Source organism: Herpailurus yagouaroundi, unplaced genomic scaffold, assembly GCF_014898765.1.
Source record: "Herpailurus yagouaroundi ecotype Mexico unplaced genomic scaffold, PumYag 557, whole genome shotgun sequence".
Taxonomy (NCBI): Eukaryota; Metazoa; Chordata; class Mammalia; order Carnivora; family Felidae; genus Herpailurus; species Herpailurus yagouaroundi.
The window spans coordinates 135,391-161,312 of record NW_024412774.1 but is presented as its reverse complement, the minus strand read 5'-3'; the positions used below and the strand labels follow the sequence as shown (position 1 = coordinate 161,312).

General features: G+C 47.4%; 2 protein-coding genes across 7 annotated transcripts in view; one reads left to right on the top strand and one right to left on the bottom strand.

Moving 5' to 3' along the window:
• Positions 1 to 25,922, top strand: part of LOC121023416 (uncharacterized) — a 35,106-nt gene that overhangs the window by 6,053 nt on the left and 3,131 nt on the right. For 2 of the 6 annotated variants that reach the window (XM_040465310.1, XM_040465308.1), the window contains exon 2: positions 22,139 to 22,325. In XM_040465310.1, coding sequence (XP_040321244.1) covers positions 22,298 to 22,325 — 28 coding nt within the window. In that variant the 5' untranslated portion in view covers positions 22,139 to 22,297. The other 4 variants (XM_040465309.1, XM_040465307.1, XR_005787370.1 and 1 more) reach the window with 4 other exon arrangements.
• LOC121023411 (zinc finger protein 239-like) lies at positions 3,870 to 12,175 on the bottom strand. Its single transcript, XM_040465292.1, has 3 exons — positions 10,872 to 12,175; positions 7,429 to 9,109; positions 3,870 to 3,913 (listed from the first exon to the last, which is right to left on the bottom strand). The coding sequence occupies exon 2, from the start codon at positions 8,583 to 8,585 to the stop codon at positions 7,518 to 7,520; it is 1,068 nt and encodes a 355-aa protein (XP_040321226.1). The 5' UTR covers positions 8,586 to 9,109; positions 10,872 to 12,175; the 3' UTR covers positions 3,870 to 3,913; positions 7,429 to 7,517.

Below are 25,922 nucleotides of genomic sequence, written 5' to 3'. Positions count from 1 at the left end.
TTCTATCACTTAGCATAATGTTGTTGAGGGTTTTGTTTTTTGTTTTTTTGTTGTTTTTTGTTTGTTTGTTTTTGCTTTTTAAACTTTATTCTGGGGGTGCCTAACTGGCTTAGTCTGTTCTTGAGGTTTATTCATGTTATGTTATATATCAGTATTTTATTCCATTTTATTGCTGAATAATATTCCCTTGTATGGATATACCACATTTTATTTGTCATTAATTGATAGACAACAGTTCTTGGCCATTACAAATAATGCTGCTAGGCATATTTGCTTACAAGTCTTTCTGTAGATGTATGTTTTCTTGCTGCTTGGGTAGATTGTGTAGGGGCTGAGGGCAGGCTGCCCCAAGATGGGCCTCTTCAGCATAAAGATTATTTTGAGTTAGGGGCGCCTGGGTAGCTCAGTCACTTAAGCATCCAACTTTTTATTTCTGCTTGGGTTGTGATCTCATAGTTGGGGAATTCAACTCCCGCATCGGGTTCTGCACTGGCAGCGCAGGGCCTGCTTGGGATTCTCTCTCAGCTTCTCTCTCTCTCTCTCTCTCAAAATAAATAAATTTTTTTTAAGTAATCAAAACCCAGCAGATGCAGGAAAAGCTCTCTGCCTTTCCCACAACTGTCTAATTTACATTGGAAGGAGAGCCTGTAATAGGAAGAGAGCAATTAACAGACACTTCCCTTTGCCTAAGGAATTTATCTGCCTCATAGAGCAAACTTGTGTTTCTAAACATCTTTCACCTTCTTGCTAAAAGCTTTCTCCTTTTCATATCCTCAGACCTCTGCCCCTCTCCTCAGCTCATGTGAGCTTCATGTGCCCCATTGTCTTTGAAATTTCATGTCTGTGGATTCCCTGTATATGCACTCATTAAATATTATTTTCTCCTGTTAATCTGTCTCATGTCCATTTGGTTCTAAGTCCATTTAGAAGGATTATAGAGCAGAGGAAGGTCTTTCTGCCTGACAGTTTCTAGGAGTGGAACTGCTGAGTGAAGTTCACTTTAACTCTTTACTGCCAAAATTTTCCAAAGCGTCTCTACTATTTTATATTCCCACCAGCACTGTAGAACTGTTCCATTTTCTCCACCTTCCTGCCAATACTTGGTGTTGCCATACTAGCGTGAAGTGGTATCTCAATGGATTTTTTAAAATTGTGGTAAAATATACACAAAACTTCTATTTTTTAAGTGTTATTTATTTTGAGAGTGAGAGAAAGTGTGAGTGGGGGAGGGGCAGAGAGAGGAGAGAATCTCAAGCAGATTCTGCACTATCAGTGTGGAGCCCAATTCGGGGCTCAAACCCACAAATCTCGAGATCATGACCTGAGCTGATGTTGGACACTTAACTGACTGAGCCACCCAGGTGCCCCTAAAACTTCTATTATTAGGTGTATAGTCCAATGACATTAAGTAAACACACAGTTCTACAACTATCACTCCTAAACATCTCTCCGACTTTTGCATTATTATAAACTGAAACTCTGTGCCCATCAAATAATAGTCTCAAGGGGATTTTAATGTATATTCTCCTAATGAATAATGATGTCAGGCATCTTTTCTTGTGCTTATTAACTGTTTATCTTCTTTGATAAAATGTCTACTCAAGTCTTTTTGCTCATTTTTACTTGGGTTGTCTTTTTTTTTTCTTTCATTTTTTTGATGGTTTATTCATTTTTCAGAGACAGAGAGACAGAGCATGAGCAGGGGAGGGGCAGAGAGAGAGGGAGACACAGAATCTGAAACAGGCTTCAGGCTCTGAGCTGTCAGCACAGAGCCCGACCTGGGGCCCAGACTCACGGACGGCAAGATCATGACCTGAGCTGAAGTTGGACTCTTAACCAACTGAGCCACCCAGGTGCCCCTACTTGGGTTGTCTTCTTATTGAGTTGTTCAAATTCTTTATATATTCTGTATTAAGACTCCATATATATGTACAGGTGTTTCATCTCGGCCTGTAGCTTGTTTTAATTTTTGTTTAATGTTGATTTATTTTTGAGAGAGAAAGACAGAGCATGAGCAGGGGAGGGACAGAGAGAGAGAGAGGGAGACACAGAATCCAGAGCAGGCTCCAGGCTCTGAGCTATCAGCACAGAGCCTGACATGGGGCTCGAACTCATGAACCGCAAGATCATGACCTGAGCCAAAGTCAGACACTTAACCAACTGAGCCACCTAGGCGCCCCTTGTTTTAATTTTCATAATGACATCTTTTGAAGAGCAATATTTTATTTTTATTTATTTTTTAAATGTAAACTCTATGCCCAACATGGGGCTTGAAGTCACAACCCTGACATCAAGAATAGCATACTCTAGGGGCGCCTGGGTGGCGCAGTCGGTTAAGCGTCCGACTTCAGCCAGGTCACGATCTCGCGGTCCGTGAGTTCGAGCCCCGCGTCGGGCTCTGGGCTGATGGCTCAGAGCCTGGAGCCTGTTTCCGATTCTGTGTCTCCCTCTCTCTCTGCCCCTCCCCTGTTCATGCTCTGTCTCTCTCTGTCCCAAAAATAAATAAACGTTGAAAAAAAAAAATTAAAAAAAAAAAAAAAAAGAATAGCATACTCTACTGACTGAGCCAGCCAGGTGCCCCTTGAAAAGCAATATTTTACATTGTGATGAAGTCTAATTTGTTAGTTTTTCCTTTTATGTTTTATCTTCTGGTTCATATCTAAAAAATCCTTTGCCTAACTCAGTCAAAATTTTTCTCCTATTAGCTTTATAGTTTTAGCTCTTACATTTCCATTTATGGTCCATTCTATGATAACTTTTTAAAAAAATTTTTTTTTAACGTTTATTTATTTTTGAGACAGAGAGAGACAGAGCATGAACAGGGGAGGGGCAGAGAGAGAGGGGGACACAGAATCTGAAACAGGCTCCAGGCTCTGAGCGGTCAGCACAGAGCCCGACACGGGGCTCGAACTCACGGACGGTGAGATCATGACCTGAGCCGAAGTCAGACGCTCAACCGACCCAGCCACCCAGGCGCCCCTATGATAACTTTTTTAATATTTATTTTGAGAGAGAGAGAGAGAAAAAAAACTCAAGTGGGGGAGGAGCAGAGAGAGAGGAAGAGAGAGAATCCCAAGAAGGCTCCATGCTGTCAGCATGGAGCCCTACATGGGGCTTGATCCCACACCTGTGAGATCATGACCTGAGTTGAAATCAAAAGACAGACACTTAACTGAGCAACCCAGGCACCCCTCATATGTCTTCTTTAGTGAAGTGAGTGTTCAAGTCACTGACCATTTTTTTTTTAATTAGGTTGTCTTTTGTAAGTGTTCCTCATAGGTTCTAGATTCACATCCCTTGTTAGGATTTGTTTTGCAGATAGTTCTTCCAGTCTATGGCTTGCATTTTCATTTTGTTGAAGTGACTATTGAGAAGCAAAAGTTTGGGCGCCTGGATGGCTCTGTTGGTTTAAGCTTCCGACTTTGGCTCAGGTCATGATCTCACAGTCGTGGGTTTGAGCCCCATGTTGGGCTCTGTGCTGACAGCTTGGAGCCTGGAGCCTGCTTCAGATACTGTGTCTCCCTGTCTCTGCCCCTCCCCTACTCTCATTCTGTGTTTCTCTCTCTCTCAAAAATAAACATTTAAAAAAAAGAAAAGCAAAAGTTAAAAATTTTTATTAAGTCCAATTGATTTTTTCTTCTCATGCTTTTTGTTATACTTAAGAAATACACTAAATCTGAGGGCTGACCAGAACCTTTTTTTTTTTCAACGTTTTTTATTTATTTTTGGGACAGAGAGAGACAGAGCATGAATGGGGGAGGGGCAGAGAGAGAGGGAGACACAGAATCGGAAACAGGCTCCAGGCTCCAAGCCATCAGCCCAGAGCCTGACGCGGGGCTCGAACTCACGGACCGTGAGATCGTGACCTGGCTGAAGTCAGACGCTCAACCGACTGCGCCACCCAGGCGCCCCTGACCAGAACCTTTTAATACAAGGACCTTTGCCTATAGTTCTCGGGCATTCACTTTCGAATGTCCCCTTTCTGTAAAGAGAGCTTTCCAATGATTCTTCCTCTCTGATCTTATCCTCTAATAAACTTTTGCCTGCTACTAAAAAAAAGAAAAGAAAAGAAATCCACCAAATCCAAGATCACTATGTTTTCTTCTAGATTTTTTATTGTTAATGAGTTTTATGCTTACATCTATGATCAATTTTGAGTTAACTTTTGCATATGACTTGAGGTAAGCTTACAGGTTTGTTGTTGTTACATATGGCAATTCAGTTGTTCTAGCACTATTGGTTGAAAAGATTACCTTTTTCCTATTGAATTGTCTTGGTCTGTTTTGGTACATGGAACCCTAAAGTCCACTTGGTATCTGGTTTCAGGCACTGAGTGGATCTGGGGGCTCAAATGATGTCAGAAGGGCTGCTTCTGACCATCTCTCAATACTTCCTTCTTCTGTGGCTGGTTCAAAGGACAGCCTTCCTGTAGAGTTAAGACGAACATTAGTAGCCCAGTTCATAGGTGCTCAGAGCCATGAAGGCTTTGTTTTAGATGTTCTGGCACATGCACGTGCATGCACACACACAGCTCCACAGACACAGACATGCATACGCATACACACACACACACACACACACACACACACACACACACACAGAGTAGGCCAGCTGCCTTGCACAGAGCCCTGATGGGGAGAGCAAAAGTCAGATTCAGATTGGGACTACTTCACCAAATCAAGGATTCTTTGCCAAAATACTTCGTTTTACAAGACACACACCTAGGTGACCATTCAGGAAAAGGGATTGAGTTCTGATGACAAATGTCTGTCCTATGTTGCTTGCAGGTGTGGGCTCCACATGGCTCAGCTGAACATTAACTCTAATCCCAAGGAGCCCTTCCATGTTGGCAGGAGGCAGTTGTTACACCCAGGAGGGAGAGCCTGAGCAGACCAAGGATCCCTGGGTACTTCATCACGATGGGGAGACTTTGAGCTCCATGTAAATTGGTCCTCTGGGGAGATCAAACTCTCAGAACCAACAGGCCTTTGTTTGCTATGTTCTGGCACCACCAGGGAAATATTGAGGTTCCAATAAGTTGGCTGATGTACAGAGAGCCGTGGTGAGGAGACTAGAAGGCAGGTAAAAGACTTCATTCATGCATTGGGAGCACTGTTATGAGGTCTAACCATAGCTAAAACGTGGGTTCAAGGAGTTGAGCTCTTGATGACCCACGATCCCTTTGCTTGGAAGCCTGAGGCCTCAAGGTTCAAATGGGCTTTAGTTCTAACCCCAAGCCCCCATGTTAATAGAAGGCAATTATTGGGGCACCTGGGTGACTCAGTCGGTTGTGTCTGACTCTTGATTTGGGCTCAGGTCATGATCTCTGCAGTTTGTGAGATTGAGCCCCACATTTGGCTGTGCGCTGACAGCACAGAGCCTGCTTGGGATTCTCTCCCACTCTCTCTGCCCCTCCCTTGCTTGCATATGCTCTGTCTCTCAAAATAAATAAAATAAAACTTAAACAAGAAAACAGAAGGCAATTATTATACCCAGAAGGTCCAGGAGTGCCATACCTTGGGATGTGGGGAGCACTTAGGCAGACCTGCCACATGCCTGGGACCCTGCCATCCCTCATATGGTCAGCTTCAGGGAACTGGAGGATCCTAAGTGGAGTGGCAACAGCAGTACTGTTGCCCCTGCCACATGTTCTCAGGTAAACACTGCACCAAAATCCTTCATGTCTTGGGATCCTGGGGCTCCAGACAGCCCGGTTCGTTTATTTTCTGACACTTGAAAGTATTGAACCAGGAGATATGCAGCCCATATATATCGGTTGCATATATACCTATAAGTTTTGTAAAGAAGCTTTCAACATTTATGAAATCAAAAGGCTTCACATAAACATATGGTTCCCTCACTCCTCTTGGAAAACCAGAAAATGGGGGCAAGCATATATTGATTCCATTATCTCTGACTCCTGTACCCGGGGACAGCCCTGCTTCAGTGGCAGCAAAAAATAGCAGATGATGAAGATCATGGACACTACACTCACCTGGAATATTGGCTGGGCTACAAAAATCCTGAACTACAAGATCTCCCTTTTCTCAGGCCCAGGGTTCCTACCTGTGCAGTAAGGGCCTTGAAGTGACCAGTGCAGGAAGGCTACAGGAATCCACACCACCATTTGCTCAGGCAGTGAGCAACATACCACTGTTATGTCCTTTGTTCTAGAGGATAAGATGAGAATATGCAGGACTTCCTAAGACCTGCAGAGCAGAGTCTCTCCTATGGCCAAAGTCACTGTCAACAAACTTGGCAGACAATCCAAATCAGGTTTTTTTCAATTGCTTTTTGTTTGTTTGTTTTCAAAGAGCTGTTGTTTCTTCATCTTTTGTGGTATAAATTCCACCATGGCTGATTGAACTCAACTAAATGTTGAGTTGAACACAACCAGTTCTTGTGAGTGGGTGTGATGTAGCCCAGGCATAGCACCAGCCATTATCTCCTCTGTTTGCCAGTGTCCCTGACCTCAAAACCAGTGTTTCTGTGCCCACTGAAACAGGTTCTACCTGCCTCCTGAAGATCTTTCGTGCAGTGATACCTACCTACAGATTTTGGACATCAGGGGCCTTACTCCTGGACAGTAGCCCCTCAATTCTACTGGAGAATGTGGGACATTCCCAGGAACAAGGTACCCAACTCGTGCTGCCCAGGAAGTACTGGCGAATGTCCAAAGCTCTGGGTCTTACAGGTTGTCCTGGCATCCAGGACACAAGATTTGACCCAGAGACTTTCAGCCTGTCCCGGAAGCCCTTGGGCCTAGACTGCAATCTATTCCTTGCCATCCCACTGTTCAAGTTGAGGCCTCCCAAAAGACCTTCTCCCTTTTTATCCTGTTAGAGCCCAATTCATTCTCCATTTCCCACACACACAATGGATGGAGTCCCAGTATTAAAGATGGCTTCAATAGTAAGGCCTTTATTACCACACACTCTGGAGGCAGGCAGTTCCAGGGTTGGTTGATTTGGATACTGGACAGTTCCATTGCAGGCACCATCTGTAGACTCAACAATGGCCACAATAAAAGGGAAACTTCTTCTGCAGGTCCTCACACTCCAGGTCAGATCCTCCTGGGGAGAACAAGGTCAGGACTATGCCTGAACCACTAGAGACAGGGCAAAGATGGAAAATGAGGCCACCCCCAAAGAGCTTCCATCACTCATGTCTCCCTCCAGGGAATGAGAGAGCACAAGATCAGCCTTCCCTGAGTATGTTGACATGATAGTTACACGCTGTGGGAAGATCTGCTGGCTGGCAGAAGTGAGATGGCATCTGGCAGTGACGTAATCTGGCAAAGCACCTGGACAGGTTAGAAAGTGTGGTGAAGCTCCTGAAAGCTTCCATGTATCTGGCAATCTCCTGGTAGGGGTATTAGGATATTCAAGTTTCAACTTTTGGCTTATGGCTTCTTTACAAAGGTTCCTTTCACAGAAGTTTTCTTAGGAGTGAATCCTTTTAAGGTGAGCAAGGTGAAAGCCCCAGCTAGTTCGTGGTTTTCCACATTTGCCACGCTCCTAAGTGTTTTCTTTGGTGTGACCTTTCTGGTACTGAGTGAGGCTAGCGCTCTGGCTGAAGGCTTTCCTATGTCCACTGCACTCCAAAGGCTCTTTTCCAATATGACCCTTCTGGTGTTTAGAGAGGTTTGAGCTGTAGTGGAAAGCTTTTTCCGCATTTGTTACACTCGTAAGGCTTTTCTCCAGTGTGAACTCTCTGGTGCTGAGGATGGAGCTTTCACTGAAAGCTTTCCCACACTGACTGCACTCATAAGGCCTTTTTCCAGTGTGAACTTTCTGGTGTTTAACAAGGTTAGAGCTATAGATGAAGGCTTTTCCACATTCACTACACTTATAAGGCCTTTCTCTAGTGTGAACCTTCTCGTGCTGAATGAAGGCAGAGCTTTGACTGAAGGCTTTCCCACATTCCGAACACTCATAAGGCTTTTCTCCAGTGTGAATTCGCTGGTGTGGAACAAGGTTGGAGGGGCAACTGAAGGCTTTCCTGCATTGGTTGCATTTATAAGGTCTTTCTCCATTATGACTCCTTTGGTGCAGAATAAGTTTGGAGGTTTGCCAGAAAGCGTTTCCACATTCACTGCACTCAAAAGGCGTTTCTGTGTTGTGAACTTTCTGGTGCCAAACAAGATGAGAGCTGTTAATGAAGGCTTTCCCACATTCTTTGCACTCATAAGGCCTTTCCCCCGTGTGTATTTTCTCGTGCTCAACAAAATCGGCAACACAGCTAAAGACTCGCCGGCACTGTCTACACTCATAAGGTCTTTGTGTTGTGAACTTTCTGGTGCCGAAAAACATGGAAGCTACGAGTGAAGGCCTTCCCGCGCTAGCCACATCCATAAGGCCGTTCTCCAGTGTGAACTCTCTGGTGCTGAACAAGTGAGTGTTTCCGGTGAAGGCTTTCCCACATTCACTGCAACTGTGATTCATTTTTCCAGTATGAACTTTCTGATGTGTCCTCAGTTTTAAAAGCTGGCTGAAAGCCTTCCCACATTCCTTACACACATGGGATGTTTCTCCATTGTGTTTTTTTTTTGTGATGAACAAAGGTTGAGTCCTCTTTAGGGGCATTTCTTGTTGGCCATCTGAAGGGTCTTTCTTTGGAGTGAGTTATCAGGTGGTCAAGGAGCATAAACGCCTTCAGAAAGGCTCCCCCACAGTTGCTGCACTTGAAGGGCTTCTGTGTGGCATGGACTGCCTGCTGCTGCTGGCAACTGGTGCTGGGTTAGAAGGCCTCCTTGCGTGCGGGGCTTCTGTTCAGCTTCCCCGTAGTGTGAGTGGTCTGATGCTGGAGGAGGTCCTGGCTGCATGTGAAGAGTTTTTCTTCACTGTGCTCCTTCTGGTGCTGGTGAGAGTTTGTACTGAGCCAGAAGCCTCTCCCACATGTCTCACATTTGTATGGCTTCTACCTAGGGTGTATTGCCTGATGCTTAGCCAGGTATAATACGTCTTTCAAGACCAGGCCACACATGTCACAAGTGGGTGGAAGGCCACACATGTCCTTCTGGGTGGAAGGACCTGCCTTAGGGGTTCTGAACTGAAACACTCCTGAAACACACTGTTCAAGAGGGGCTTTTTCATTCCATACCAACAACCTAAAAGCAGAGAAATGCTGGTGAAGTGTATGTAGGCTTTGTTGGGAGGGGGCAGCCCCTTTACAGATGTGGATCTGACAAACTCAGGAATGAGTCTGTAGGATCAAGTCAGGATGAGGTAGAGCTTGTGGTGCAGGACTGGGCCCAGGAGGGCCACCGAAGGTGAACACTCAGCACATGAGAACACAGGGGTGGGGTTCAGGCTGGGAGGAGGGGCAGAGACCGCAACTCCTCAGCTTTCATCAGGACCCAATACAGACAGGCTCCAGATCTCTAGGAAAAGGGGACACAGAGTGGTGAGCATAAGCCCAGGAAAATCCAGCTGCAACCAGGCATCTGGTGCTTAAAGTCTTTATGAGGATATGTGCACATCTCATAATACATTGACTGTGGGCTAATGTGGGACACCCCCATAAAGGGGGGAGTGGAGGGGAATAAGGAAGACACAGAGCAGATCAGTGGAGTCATCCACCACCCAGGGCCCAGGGACAAAGTAGAAATGGCAAGAATGTGGTGTCTAAAATGAAGAAGGAAAGTGGAATAAGGTAGGGCTACTGGCTCCGGCAACAAACACTAGTAGATACAGGGCAGGTGCCGAGTATACCCCAATGTAACCTTTGCTCCAGCTCCCACTCACTAGAGCCAGACCCTGTCCCAGCCTCTTTTGCAGTGTATGGAGATATGTCCACCCTGTCAGGCTCTCAGGGTTCTTTGCCCTGTTCCAGGTGAGCAACCACATAGGAGTTGGAAGTTGCAAGTCCTGGGAAAAAGATAAGGTGGGTAAGTAGCTGGCCCAGCTAAGAGCAGCCCACCCTGAGAACGACCAAAGGGAGATCATGTCATCTTTGCAACTGGGAAGAAAACTCAATGTTACAAAATAAGTCTCTCAGGAGCATCTCACAGTGGTTCCCATGAGTAATAACCACGTCAACTGTCTATAGGCCATGACATGGCCAGGCTTCCGGAAATGTCTGATATTAAAAAAAAGGGAAGGGGCGCCTGGGTGGCTCAGTCGGTTAAGCGTCTGACTTTGGCTCAGGTCATGATCTCACGGTCAGTGAGTTTGGCCCCATGTCGGGCTCTGTGCTGACAGCTTAGAGCCTGGAGCCCATTTCAGATTCTGTGTCTCCCTCTCTCTGCCCCTCCCCTGTTCATGCTCTGTCTCTCTCTGTCTCAAAAATAAATAAACGTTAAAAAAATAATAATAAATAAATAAATAAATAAATAAATAAATAAAATAAAAATTTTTAAAAAAGGGAAGAAGGGGTGCCTGGGTGGCTCAGTTGGTTGAGTGTCTGACTCTTGATTTTGGTTCAGATCATTATCTCTCAGTTTGTGAGATCAAGTCCCATGTCAGGCTGTACACTGACAGTGCGGAGCCTTCTTGGGATTCTCTGTCTCCCTCTCTCTCTGCCCCTCCCTTGCACGCACACTCTCTCTCTCTTTCAAAAATAAATAAATAAACTTAAAAAAATAAAAAGAGGGAAGAACCTGGGCACAGAAGTGCCACTGATCAGGACAAACTTGGGCAGCCAGCCAGACCCTCAGTCCTGAGCCTTTCTCCAGAAAGCTTCAGAAGCAGATATTGGGGCTCCTCAGGGAAAGGAGTAGGCTGTGCTCGTGACCCAGCTCCTCACACACAGCAGATAATCCAGAGGAAGAAGCAATACCCATGCTCAGCTGTGGGAAGACAGAGATGCTCCTGTTAGAAGGGGAAGGACAGAACCTAGAACAGGAAACTAGGAGGATGGGAGGGCCTTACCCAGTGAGGCCACAAGCGCCAAGTTCTCAAGCATTACATCGCAGTACAGATGTCTCTGAGCTTCATCAAGGATCTCCCACTCCTCCCAGGAGAAGTACATGGCCACATCCTCAAAGGTCCCCTAGCCCTGCCATGATGAGGAGGACAGCTAAGTCAACCAGACCAAAGGGCAGCAGAGAAACTAACAACAAAAACAAATACACAGACGAACCCATATAGGCCTAGGCCTGTGACCCCACATGCTGCCACCTTTCTGGTGTTTAGTCTCTGACCCCCAAATCACTCCTGCCAACACACTCCTAGGTCATCCTTCTCCCTAAGCTCCAATGCCATGGCTGCCACTGTCTCCTTGTATCCGACTGATTACGGTGTCCTCCTTCACACAGTAGGCAGGCAGATAAGTTGCCACAAGCTCTGGGCCTAGTATGTGGGGCCCACTGCCTCCTACTAGGCAATTCCCCTGGGTTCCCAGATCCTGCCTCCCAGAACAACCAAACCGTGGCTCATCTCCCATAGGTCCCCGCTACCAGGACTCCCAGTCCATGAACTCATACCCCCTCTGCATGTACACATCCATCTTTGTATCCCACATCTCCAGACCCCACCACCATCCCATGAGCCATTCATCCTCTCAGCCACACTACATATTACTCTGCAAATGGGTGTCCAGAATGTGCCTAACTTGGTAAAGTCAACCAGGATCGCATCCTGAGCCAGACTTCCAAAAGTTCCAACTTCCAGAGGTAGCACCCAGCCTTTCCTTCAGTTTCTACCTTTAACTCTCAGCTACCCAGAGTGGGCCACACAGATCTCTGGGACCTCCAAGTCTCTGCCTTTCTCCATGCTGTCCTCTCACCAACCACAGTATTCCTCTCTCCTCCTGATGCACATTCAAAGCCCAGCTCCACCACCTCCCACCCTAGGCCTGAAACATCCCCAGCTGACTGCCACTGAGCTAATCTGCCATCCTGAATGAAACCCTCAGGCCCCAAAGAGGGTGGCCAAGGAAGGTTGGTGAGCCCACAGAGAAGTGAATAAACATCAGCCCTGGTCCCACTATCATGCTATTTGCATCTCCAGTATGCCTCAGCCTCTGTCCCAGGGACCTTGGTCACTATTTGGACCCTCCTCTCCCACACACACCTTCCCTCATGGCTGTTCCTCCCTTCGTCTGACTTTGTGACATCCACCAACCCTGCCCAGGTACCCAGGCCAGCCACCCAGTCCTCAGCTGCCCCAGTAGGACATCCTTCACCATAAGCTAAAGATGCCCCCTCCCAAATCTGAAACAGCTCCACCTTAGTTCACAGGCTAACTGTTGACTGGATGTCTCCAAGCTGAATTCCTCGGCATAACTTAGACCTGCATGTCCAGCTGCCCTTTCAGTACCTCCACCTGGAAGTCTGCAAGGCATTGCCAGGGTCAAAATCTGCCTCTTGATCTTCCCTGAAACCTGCTTCGCCCAGCAACCTCCCCATCTCAGTCGATGCCCTTCAATTCCATCTTCTCATAGCTGAGGCCAAACTCCATGGTGATATCCCTGGATATCCACATCATAAAATCTGGCTGACTTGAAAGATCCAAATCCAGCCACTTCTCCCAACTCCAGTCACCACTCAAGCCAAGACACCATCACTCACCTGATCCAGTAAAGGTGCATCCTTATGGGCCTCCCTTTCTGCCTCCTCACCTTCACTCCCTACCCCACGTCTGTTTTTCACTCTGCAGCCAAAGGGAGCCTATGAACACCTGAGTCATATCACCTTCCTCCTCTACTCCAAACCTTCCATGACTCACACCACCCTCAGATTACAGACCAAGCTGCTCAGGCTACCGTGTCAGGCCTGACTCTTGTCCACCAGACACGAAGGAAACCTTTCACATCCTGGTCCCTAACCCTGAGACAGCTTTCCACACCTTGTCCCATTGGATTCCAGAATTATGAAACTTTCCACATAACCCCTGGCCAGGACTCAGGACCTCGGGCTTGGGGTAATCCTAGGGTCCTAGCAGCAAAGGAAGAAAGGCGAAGGCGGAGGAGAAGAGTCCAGGGACCCACCACTCCCCTCTATCGTGGGCCCGTGCTATGCGGATGCTGGTCCGGGTCCGCCAGCGCCGCCGCTACCGCCATTGGACCCGGGCAGGCCCTGAGAGGTTGGCCGATGCCCACACCTCCACTGGGCCAGGTGCCCGCCCGCCGCCCGTAGCAATCGGAGCCTCAGAGGGGACGAAACGCGGCAGCCGATCCCATCTTCCTTACTGTCTTCCACGCTGGGTCCCGAGGAGGCGCCTGGAAAGCAGCCCCCGCCCAGAGCTCAGGTCCCCAAGGGCGCTATATAACGACCTGTCAAGAGCAAAATGAACGCCCACAACGGAGGCGCCGGAAGTCCCGTGAGCCGCAGGAAGTCGCTCTCCTTCTGTGATTGGCCCATAGCTCGCCGCCATTCCCCTTGGCCTTCTGGTTAGTGTAGTTTCAGCCTCGCATTGGCCTGGAGTGGGGCGCGGACAAATTCTCCGTGGGCAACGCCCAAGTGGCAGCGGAGGGGCACTGGGAAATGGAATCCGAGATTAAGAATGGTAATGGTGTGTCATAGCTTCCTTTTAAAGAGGTCATTCTCGATTTCCTCCCTCAGAGATGTCCCGCCCGTGACCTGCATTCTGAACATGGAGGGACCAGCACTGTGAAGGGGCCCCTGGGAACACCTCTTCTGCATTTTCTGAGGATGTAAAATGAAGATAATACCTCCTTCATGGAGAGTTTTAGTAACATTAAATGTGTCTTTAATTCAGTGGTCCCCAGATCAGTAGCATCAGCATCACTGGGGAACTTGCTAGAAATGCAAGTTCTTGTCCCTTCTCCAACCCCTCATCAGAAATTCTGGGACAAGCCTAAACATTCTGTGCTTTGACAATCCCTCTTGGGTATCCTCACCCAGAATAAGTTCTAACTCAAAATCCAGTGGTGAAAGTTGGAAAATACTACAACTTTCCTCATGAGAAGTGACATGAAAAGTGCTTAGCACAGGGCCAGGTACATGGTGCTGTGACACTTAGTAAAGGGAAACCTCACTAAAATGGAGTGCAAGGGAAAGCTCTCACTTGGTACCACTGGAAGTCAAGAATTGCCGACAGAAGAATCTTCAACAGGAAAGAATCATCAATTCCAGGCCCCAACAAGTAAAGATGTACATTGGATCTCCTAGTAGAAATCAACTGCCCCTGCAACTCAACCAATGAGAAACTGTCATCACCCTGAATTCTTTTCTCCAATGGACTTTCTTTCAAAACAGCCCCTCCCACCTTCCTCCTTCCTCTTATAAAATAACATTCCTCTCCTTTGTTAGACTTGCCTAAGGTTTTGCTGTAGCTTGCATGTTCAGAATTGCAATTCTCTGCTAATCCCAAATAAACCCATTTTTGCTGGCAAAGTAACTATTTTATTTATTTATTTTTAAGTAACTTTTGTTTTTAAGATTGACGCTACTAAATAAATGAGAGAGCTATTGTTGTTATTGTTCTTATCATCATCATCATCATCATCGTCCCAAGGCTTTCATAGCACTGCCAGGGGAAGGCAAATTGGAGATGCTTCTCAAGAGAATCGTTGTTGACATCTGTCAAAGTATAAAATGCACTCTTCCTTCATTTAGCAAATAGCCATATAGGCAATGTTCAAAAAATTTTTAAGTATGTTCATGTATTGTGGTAGGCAGAATATACTGACCCCAAAGATGTACAGGTCTTAATTTCCAGAACATGTAAATATGTTATATTACATGGCAAAGGGGAACTTAAATGGTATATGGAATTAAGATTAATAATCAGCTGACCTTTGGGACACCTGGGTGGCTCAGTTGGTTTAATGTCCAACTCTTGATCTCGGTTCAGGTCATGTTCTCACTGTTCCTGGGATTCAGCCTGGCATCCAGCTCTGCTCTGTGCTGACATTGTGATGCCTGCTTGAAATTCTCTCTCTTTCCCTTTCTCCCTGCTCCTCCCCTACTTATGCTCTGACATTGAGATATGGAGATTATTCTGTATTATCTGAGGTGAGGGAGGGGTGGGCGGACAATATAATAGCAAAGGTCTTTAAAAGTGGAATAGAGAGGCAGTAGAGATTGAGAGAGTCAAGAGTGCTGCAATGTGAGAAAGATTCAAGTTGCCACTACTGGCTTTGAAGGTGGAAAGAGCCATGAACCAACACATGCTCCTCTGAGCCTGGAATAGGCAAAGGAACAGCCACCAACCCATCACCCTTGAACACTTCCAGCCAGACCTTTCTCAAGAAAACCAGATCTCTGAGTCTTGCCCACATCACCTCTCCACTCAGATATCTTCCAGGCAACTCAGACACAATCCCAACTCCTGCTTTTCCTCTGGAATCTGCTCCTCTTTCCCCTTTCCCATTTCTATGGAGGGCAGTTCCATTCTTTCAACTGCTCAGTCTAAAAGCCTGGAGTCCTTCTGGACCTCCCGTCTCTTTCTCACCCCTCTTTGATCCATCAGCAAATACAGCTGACTCTGCCTGAAGAAGAGATTCAAAATCTGACTACTTCTCCCACATCTTTTGCGACCACCACCCTAGTCCAGGCTGCTGCCTGGACTACCATCGCTGGCCTCCTTGGTTGCAGTTGCCTTCTTCCTGTGTCCCCAACCACCTCCACCTTCATCTGTCACCCTATCACTTCTCCACATGGAAGCTAAAGTTATACTTGCCAATTTAGATCAGGTCCCTCTTCTATTCACACATCTTCTCAGTTCCCAGGTCCCTCAGGATAAAGGCCTAGTATGAGCCCTTTTCCTTGGAAGCTTTCTGGTAGAAGTAAAGGTCTTGAAGTTTCCCCAATGATCTCCTCTCTGGGTCGCCTCCAAGCCTTTGCACATGCAGGTATCTCTGCTTGGAACAGCTTCCGTGCTTCATTCCATGCGCACACTCTACTGTCCCAACCTGGGGGGATAAAAATGACCCCAGGCCGGGGGCGCCTGGGTGGCGCAGTCGGTTGAGCGTCCGACTTCAGCCAGGTCATGATCTCGTGCTCCATGAGTTCAAGACCCGCGTCGGGCTCTGGGCTGATAGCTCAGAGCCTGGAGCCTGTTTCCGATTCTGTGTCTCCCTCTCTCTCTGCCCCTCCCCCGTTCATGCTCTGTCTCTCTCTGTCCCAGAAATAAATAAACGTTGAAAAAAAAAAATTAAAAAAAAAAAAAATGACCCCAGGCCGGACATCCTCAGTTTCGCGACTTGGACACTGGGGCTTGAGTCTGGCCAGGCAAAAGCTTAAGAAACTTTCACCTACCCGTGCAGAGTCCACCAGCGCTGCCTCGGACGGGGACCCGGACTGGGACCCGGCACAACGGACCCAATGTGGTCTCGGCGTCAGGTCCTCTGACAACACCGCTGACGAGCCTCAGACGCGTTGCCGCTTGGTCGCGGTCATGGTGACACGACATGGCGCGGGGGGTGGGGGGCCGGACTGCGGTCCCCGCGGAAGTAGGATTTGCGATGTGAACTACACTCCCCAGAAGGCGCTGGCACTGTGCGGGGCGTACCCGAGTGTACCGCTCTGGGCAAGGGCGGGACATCCGACGTCGCCTTGAGGTTTTTCTTTGGCTGGTTGTGCGCCTGTGCGAAAAAAGGCCTCGATCCCTGGTTTGAGGACGCGTTTAGGAAACTCTAGGGCGCCACCGTCCAGGGTCTGGGGTGCGCCAAGTGGGGAAGGTGTGGGGCTCCTTTTTGCGCCTTTGCGCCTACGGGCGATGCCTGCGAGCGATCGTCCCCGCCTCCTCGGGCCTCGGCGTTGACGGAAATAGAATGGGCGGCCCTGTGGGGCGTCCGCCGAGACCGCCGCAAGAGCTTCCCAGTAAGGGCCTTGAGCGTGTTTCCACCATAATGCGCGAGAGACCGAGGTTCCGAGGGCCTGCCCGCAGCCCAGGGTCCTCCAGTCGTGCCGGGGGACTGAGGGCGGAGGAGGTGCTGTTCCAGCGGGCCACTCCCAACGGGTGCGCGCGCGCCCTCTTCCTCCCCGGCCCCCCACGGGTTGGCATGGGACCAGCGCCGCTACCGATGTCTTTGGCGAGTGAAGGGTCCACTTGCCGAAGCCGGGCAGTCCTACCCCCAAGTTCCTGGAGCCCCAGCGTTAGCGGATGAGTGTGCCTTGGGATTCCTGCCGCTTTCATTTCCTTGTCTGGGATGATGGGAGTCACTTTCATTTTGTGCCTTCGTGCTCCAGATTACTGGTCAGTATGCTGGCCAAAAGGGGGGTGGGGTGGGGCCTGAAAGGGTTTTTCACGCGTGGGGACAGAGATGTGCGGAGACTTGTTTGTAAGCGTCAGCCAAGCCATCGGGAACCGCAAATCCTTCTTAAATCTTGTGAGAAAAGAGCCTCATAGGACAATTTAGGCTTCAATTTAGGCCTTCTTTAGGGAGACTAATTGCTGGCCCTTTATTCTTACTCTGCTGTTAACTGGTTTCTTTGCCTAGTGTGTGAACAGACTAAGGGGCCAGGGCAAAAGCAGGGAGGCCAGGGAGGAGCCTTCATCAACAGTCCAGGCATGTAATGATGCCCTAGGCCAGAGTGGCAGCCTTAGGTCACACTTAGGAGGTGCCAGTCCTGAGGTGGACAAATTGTGGGAGCATGTGATGGGGAAGGGCCCAGGGAAGTTCTGCACACTGCTGAGGCTCCAGAGTGAGACTGCGGGCCTTGTAGGTATGCTAGTATAGAATGATGGTTCAATCTACTGCAAGTGCAGGGGCCAGGATGTGTTATCCACAGTGACAGTGCAGCTAGAGTGGGTCTTGAAGGACTGTCTTGTGGTGGAGCAGGAAGGACACACCTGGTAAAGGATTAAGACAAAGGCAGAGGTATAAGAGAGCCAGAAGTGTTTGGGAATCCAGGTGTTTGTAGCTGAGAGATGGAGCAGAGGACAGTGACAGGCGGGAAGGCTTTGAACAAAGGGCCAAGGGCAGCCCCTAGGTCTGGGTGCCACTGGAGATTTTGTTGCAAGATGAGGTTGAAATTGGATCCTGGCTGTTATTTCCAGGGTCACTAGCTGCCATGAGCCGAATGGCCTGGGGAGCCTTGAGACAGAGGGCGGATCCAAGGGCATAGCCCTTGGATAGAAGAGGACCTAAAGGTGTAAGAAAGGAGCGGTCACAACTGATGAGTCTGTCTAGGGGAGGCAGAACATTGGGGAGGAGAGCTTGGTGCTGGGGTCCTAGGGGGGAGGTTGAACCTGGGGCTTATTGTGGTCATAAGTCACATTGTGGTGAATGCCCAGGGAACCATCTGGAAATAGAACATGAACAGATTGGGTGATGTCTATCTGCCCTCCTGCTTCATGATGCAATGGCTCCAAAGCAGTGGCCAGTGGGTGTTGGGAGAAGGAGAAGGCACTGATGTTGGCAGACTAGTGTCCCCTCAGAAATGGAGGCCTGGGGAAGAGGGTAAGCTGAAGGTAGTTAGTATGTCTGGGAGGTGTTATAGGGGAGAGGTTGCCAGGGAGAGGGCAAGATGCCCTGGGTTTTAGGCCCAGGGCTTGAAGATGTCCACTCATTGCCCTGCAGGATCATCTCTTCCTCACTGCGAGGCCTGGTGACCTTCAAGGGTGTGGCCATGTACCTCTCTTGGGAGGAGTGGAGGCTCTTCATAGTCCCAGAGAATCCTGTACTGGAACATGATATTGGGTGACGTCACACCCATGGCCTTACCAAGTAAAGCTCCTGCCTTTCTTTATGTGTTCTTTTTCAGAATTGTTGGCACCCAGGTTGGGCTGTGGGCACTTGCTTGTGCTCTCCCTGAGCCACTCCACCTTTGCTGACCCAGGCTTGTGGTGGCCTGGGGAGAAGAGTCAAAGTTCTCTCCATCTTTCCAATAAGCCCTTTGGGTTTGGCTCCATGACAAGGTCTCTCTGTGTGCCATGGATTCGCGGTCTTTCTCTAGCAGATACTTCCTTAAAACTGCCAGTGCCAGTCTCTAAGGGTCCTGTCATTGTTTACAAGGGCTACTGAGTTATTCCTGAAAAACCCTCCTGAAAATTTCATTTTTTTCTTTCTTTATGGTTTTTTTTTTTAATGTCCATTTATTTCGAGAGAGAGAGAGAGAGAGAGAGCGAGTGTGAGTGGGGGAGGGGCAGAGAGAGAGGGAGACACAGAATCCAAAGGAGGCTCCTAGCTCTGAGCTGTCAGCACAGAGCCTGATGTGGGACCAAACACACAAACTGTGAGTGAAATCATGACCTGAGCCAAAGTCGGCCACTCAACCGACTGAGCCACCCAGGCTCCCCGTGTTTGTTTATTTTTGAGAGAGAGAGAGAGAGGAAGCAGGGGAGGGGCAGAGAAAGAGAATGGGATAGAAGATTCAAAGCAGGCTCCGTGCTGATAGCAAGAGAGCCCGATGCAGGGCTTGAACTCACGAACCATGAGATCATGACCTGAGCTGAAGTCGACACTTAACCGACTGAGCCACCCAGGCACCCTGTTTCTTTTTCTTTTTTACGTTTGTTTATTTTGGGAGAGAGCGTGAGCAGGGAAGGGGCAGAAAGAGAGGGAGAGAGAATCCCAAGCAGGCTCTGTGTTGTCAGGGCAGAGCCTAACGTGGGGCTCAATCCCACAAACCATGAGATCATGACCTAAGCCAAAATCAAGAGTCAGACACTTAACTGACTGAGCCACCCAGGTAGCCCTCAAAGTTTCATTTTGTGACATCTCTTCTTCCTTCCTCCTTACTAATGATAAAGACGAAACAAGCTCCTTGACTTCCACAGAAAGGTCACACACAGGGCAGGCCCCTTACCTGCCTTGTCCTCCATAGGACTTGTGGCCACTGCATCCCACGGGGGCATTTTTGCCAGAGCATGGTAGGGAGTCCTGGGTATGTAGCTGAGAAGATGCAATTCTGGCCATTGCCAGAAAGTCCTGGAAGATGCTGGGACTTGTTGAGTACAATTCGGATATGGGCTGAGGCCTAGTCTACGTTGGATTGTTCCTGGCCGTGGTCTTATACCACATCACTACCCTGTGCCAAAGTTAATGTCCCAACCTCAGTCCAACTTTACACCTTTCTGAACATTCTGCCCTCGTGCCTTCTTTTCCTGATGTCTAGTCCCTATCTCCCTGACCTCAAGTTTTATCTTGTAACTACTCTCCCTATGGGTCCTCCTGTGTTAGCTTCTATTTAGCTATTAGGAGATGTTTATGTATTGGTAAGTAATCCTGGGAAGCCTAATGCTAAGAGATGGCTGAATGTTACATCATGTGTGGGCTCTTTCTGCATAGCATTGACCTCTGCAAACATCCCTATTGCACTGAGTTTGCAGACAGTGAGCAGCAGATCCTGCCAGCCACATTGAGTCTGTGACCCTGATGAGATACTTTGCATTGGTCTGGCCAGACCCTATACCAAAAGGATTGGCCCTTTCTCCCCTGATCCTGGCCCCCTTAGTTTCTTATGAACCCAGGGAATCAATTGTTAGCTTAAGAATTATAAGCCCCACTTACTGGGGTGCCTGGGTAGCTCAGTTGGTTAAGCATTCATTTTGGCTCAGGTCATGATCTCACAGTTCATGAGTTCGAGCCCTGCATCGGGCTCTGCACTGTCAGTGCAAAGCCTGCTTGGATTTCTCTCTCTCTGTCCCTCCCCTGTTCTCTCTCTCTCAAAATACTTTCAAAAAGAAAGAAAGAGAGAGAGGAAAAGAAAGAGAGAAAAGAGCTTTAGACACCACTTAATGATGGGTCCATCCCCACGCATCTACTATGACATATAGAAAAGGGCATTTCCCAGGGCACTTGGGTGGCTCAGTGGGTTAAGCATCCAACTATTGATTTCATCCCAGGTCACGATCTTATGGTTTCTAAGTATGAGCTCCACACTGTCAGTGCCGAGCCTGCTTGGGATTCTGTCTCTCTCCCTCTCTCTGTGTCCCTCCCCTGCTTGCTTGCTCACTCTCTCAAAATAAATAAATAAACTTTTTTTTCTTTTTTACGTGTATTTATTTTTGAGAGACAGAGAGATAGAGCTTGAGGGGGGAGGGGCAGAGAGAGAGAAAGGGAAAGAGACAGAGAGACAGAATCCAAAGCAGGCTCCAGGCTCCAAACTGTCGGCACAGAGCCTGATGCGGGGCTCAAACCCACGAACCGTGAGATCATGACCTGAGCCAAAGTCGGACACTTAACTGACTGAGCCACCTAGGTGCCCCAATAAATAAATAAAACTTTTAGAAAATTAAAAAAAAAAAGGGGGCATTTCCCTATTTTCAGGTAGTTCATGTGAAAAGGAAGATAAGGAGGCACTGTTGGAATCTGATGCTTCCAGAAAAATCACATCGCAGGGCTGGACTTCCAGTGCTTGTCCTTCTACTCACAAGGTCCACCCCTATAACACGGGGTTATAGTCTTCAAAGACTTTGTACATGGAGAAACATGGGAACAGATCCTGGACAGAAACTGCACATATGTGGGGCATACAGGAAATAATTCTGGTTCCACGTAAACCTTCAACTGAAACCTTCTCCTTTAATATGGAGAGAGACTTCTCCCCTGTGATGAGCACATACTGCAGAGAAGCTGTGCAGCCATGACATAAGAGCCTGGAGAGCCATGACCTAACACCCATCCACCCACAACAATAGGAAGCCGTGTGGGAATACCAAGCTCAGGGAGGCCTTCCCACCCAGCCCCATTATTGAGTAGTTCCCAAAGTTCACAGCAGGGAAGCTCTTCAAGTGCAGCAACTGGGGGCAGCCTTTGCAAGGAGCTCCACCCTCCTTAGCCACCTGACTCACCCTGAGAGACACTATGTAGATGTCCAACAAATACATATGTCTGCAAAGAGAAATCAACCCTTGTTGATCACCAAAAATTCACCCAAAAAAATTCAGAGAAACATCCTATGTAAGGGGAGTAGGAAGGCCTTCAGGCACACATGTAAACTGAAAAAGGGTCAGAAAATTCACTCTGGGGAAAGACCTTACAAGTGCATGGAATATGGAAAAACTTACCACCAAAGTTACACTCTAAATCAGCACCAGAAGGTTCACACTGGTGAAAGACCCTACGAGTGTAACTAATAAGGGAAATCCTTTGGCCACAGGTCTAACCTTATGAAGTACCAGAAGGTTCATACTGGAGAAAGGCCCTATGAGTACAGCCATTGTGGGAGAGCCTTTAGTGAAACCCGAGCCTTTGTTTGGCACCAGATTGTTCACACCAAAGAAAGGGTGTGATTTGGTGTGGGCACTTGGGCTAATCCCTCTCCCTATCCTTACATGCCCAGGCTGGACACCTGAGATATCGTCAGCAGTACCAGATTCCTCATCACCACCAACTCCAGCAGTCAGCTGCCCTCAGAGATGGAAGAGAGGGCACAAGCAAGTGAGGTTCTGGTCCCCGCAGCACTCAAGAATGGAACCATGGGAACTAGCATGCAGTGAGGATGCTGGTGGCTACCTTCTGGCTCCCAGGTATGGAGGACTGTAACGCTGTTAGGGATGTGGCCCAAGAAAGGTGTGATGTTTTCCACAAGTCACGGAGGTCTCCAACATTAATGCAAGGCTGCCTGGGCCAGAAGCTGTATGTTGATACTCCGACAACCGTGAACTGGTTCTTAATCCACTTAGTGCATTCTTAGTGCACTACTTTAGATGTGAGGAAAATGTACATCATAGACAGGGGGCATCGGGGCCCAAGTTCTCATGGGTTATAATCAGAGGAACCTGAGCAAATGCAGGTCAGCCTGACCTATCTTGGGCCTAAGCTTTGACTCTTCTTCTTCCATGTTGCATTTTGCATCCAGCTAGACATGTGCATCTATTTTATGCAAGTTTGAAGCATGTGGGTTTGGAAACCAGATACAGAAGAATGACTAACATCTCATTTGATGCTGCCAATTTGAATCAGTGTCAATGTTTCTCTTCACGTAGTTGGGAGGGAATAAGTCTTGCATCTCCCTAGTTGTGGATGGTGAGGCCTGTAAGACTGCACCCCATGGTTAGAGGCTTGCCTGTATTTCACAAAAGATCCCCCTGGACAGTTTGATTGTATACAAGTGTGCTTGTCAAAGTGTAAGGGTACACTGCTTGGGGTGCATTAAATTCAACACAGTCCAAGGAAATCTTGAAGAACTTTTATTTACTTGTTAACTAACAAGTAAGGAACCAGGGAGATAGCTCTCAAAACACTGACTCCCAGTGGAGTTAGTACAGGAAGCAATTATTAAGTGTTTTAGGGGATGGAGACAGGGAGCTTGCATATACATTAAGGAACTTATTCATATCCCATTACTTAGCCACTTTTGGTTCACTTTGTATCTTCGTTTGCTGTCTTGATGGGGTCAGATTACTCCATTGGGTTTGTGTCTTTTTATACACTGGACACTCCAGAATGTCTTCCCACTCTCCTTTTCTCTCCTGATTCCAGCCCTTTGCTGTGCCCACCTTCTGGGCCTCATATCTTACCCTTTGCCTTTATCCCCTCATCTCTTTCTCTCAAGTCCTCCAACACCAGTCTCCCCTTACTGTGTCCTAACTTGGTCAAACGTGTTTAAAATGTCTTATTAACATGTTATTGGATGACAGCCACTTGTGCATTCCAAGGGATTGTGGTCCAGGCATAACTAGCGCCAAGACCTGCCACCCAACATGGTGCTCCCCTGTCACCAGAGGCCATGTCTGTACCAAATCCCCCAAACAGGTAACTGAACAGGAGACCTACCTACCATGTCTCTTTGTATTCACACCTGCTCAGAGACCCCAAGTCTGAACTGTCCAGGTCTGCAGTGAACCTAATCCCTGTCCCCTTTGCAGTGACCCCATGGATTACATCCTGGGTGTGTCCCATATGCACTCAGTGAACTTGTATTTCTCTGATCTTCAGTTGTTAGTGATATGGAGAAAAAAAGGCAAAAGAAATGTAGATTAAGTTAAATTTCCTTACAGTTTACAGCCCATTGACAAATACTCGAGACAGAAAGAGTATGACATTCGTCCAGGAACTCCCAATTGTCTTAGCATTAATACCTTGCAAGAGAAAAAGAAAACAAAAAACCAGCAACAACAATCTTAGCTTGACATAAGCTAGGCTTCCAGGATCCTATAAATCTTCCTTAACCTATGAAAACAACTTTGTAAACTTCCACTATCTCTACCCCCTCAACTTACAAGTATAAACGATGGCACAAAAACAGACACATAGACCAATGGAATAGAATAGAAACCCCAGAACTAGACCCACAAACGTATGGCCAACTAATCTTTGACAAAGCAGGAAAGAACATCCAATGGAAAAAAGACAGTCTCTTTAACAAATGGTGCTGGGAGAACTGGACAGCAACATGCAGAAGGTTGAAACTAGACCACTTTCTCACACATTCACAAAAATAAACTCAAAATGGATAAAGGACCTGAATGTGAGACAGGAAACCATCAAAACCTTAGAGGAGAAAGCAGGAAAAGACCTCTCTGACCTCAGCCGTAGCAATCTCTTACTTGACACATCCCCAAAGGCAAGGGAATTAAAAGCAAAAGTGAATTACTGGGACCTTATGAAGATTAAAAGCTTCTGCACAGCAAAGGAAACAACCAACAAAACTAAAAGGCAACCAACGGAATGGGAAAAGATATTTGCAAATGACATATCGGACAAAGGGCTAGTATCCAAAATCTATAAAGAGCTCACCAAACTCCAGACCCGAAAAGCAAATAACCCAGTGAAGAAATGGGCAGAAAACATGAATAGACACTTCTCTAAAGAAGACATCCGGATGGCCAACAGGCACATGAAAAGATGTTCAGCGTCGCTCCTTATCAGGGAAATACAAATCAAAACCACACTCAGGTATCACCTCACGCCAGTCAGAGTGGCCAAAATGAACAAATCAGGAGACTATAGATGCTGGAGAAGATGTGGAGAAACGGGAACCCTCTTGCACTGTTGGTGGGAATGCAAATTGGTGCAGCCGCTCTGGAAAGCAGTGTGGAGGTTCCTCAGAAAATTAAAAATAGACCTACCCTATAACCCAGCAATAGCACTGCTAGGAATTTATCCAAGGGACACAGGAGTACTGATGCATAGGGGCACTTGTACCCCAATGTTCATAGCAGCACTCTCAACAATAGCCAAATTATGGAAAGAGCCTAAATGTCCACCAACTGATGAATGGATAAAGAAATTGTGGTTTATATACACAATGGAATACTACGTGGCAATGAGAAAAAATGAAATATGGCCTTTTGTAGCAACGTGGATGGAACTGGAGAGTGTGATGCTAAGTGAAATAAGCCATACAGAGAAAGACAGATACCATATGGTTTCACTCGTATGTGGATCCTGAGAAACTTAACAGGAACCCATGGGGGAGGGGAAGGAAAAAAAAAAAAAAAAAAGAGGTTAGAGTGGGAGAGAGCCAAAGCATAAGAGACTGCTGAGAACTGAGAACAAACTAAGGGTTGATGGGGGGTGGGAGGGAGGAGAGGGTGGGTGATGGGTATTGAGGGCACCTTTTGGGATGAGCACTGGGTGTTGTATGGAAACCAATTTGACAATAAATTTCATATATAAAAAAAAAAAGTATAAGCGAATCACTTCACACAATCCTGGGACAGCTCTATCTGCCCAAAGGTCCTGTCCCTGTGCTTTAAGAAAATCACCTTTTTTGCACTGATAATGTCTGAAGAATTCTTTCTTGACTATGTGCTCCAGAACCCCACATCAAATCATATCAGTTAGCATGGAGCAGAGAAAGAGGAGGTGTCCTATGACCTGAAAGATAACCCTTGTGAAATATACCCAGAACCATTTCCCTACAAAAACATATACTACAGGAGTAAAGACTGCGAGAGCAATTTCCATTTGGGGTAAGGATGGTGCTCCCATTCCAGGTCCCACTAGTCTTCTCTCACCTAAGTGAGAGAGGTCATAGTTAACAGGGGCCAGGGCTACAAGGAAATATATTGAATATGCTGTAGCCAGGGAAGGCAGTTGAGGTCAAGAGAAAGAAAGAAAAGAAAACAAAAGAAGAAAGAAAGAAAGAAAGAAAGAAAGAAAGAAAGAAAGAAAGAAAG

What these genes read in the sequence shown, in the direction of transcription:
- LOC121023411 (XM_040465292.1), bottom strand. Translation starts at nt 8,585, where the DNA reads ATGCCCCTAAAGAGGACTCAACCTTTGTTCATCACAAAAAAAAAACAC.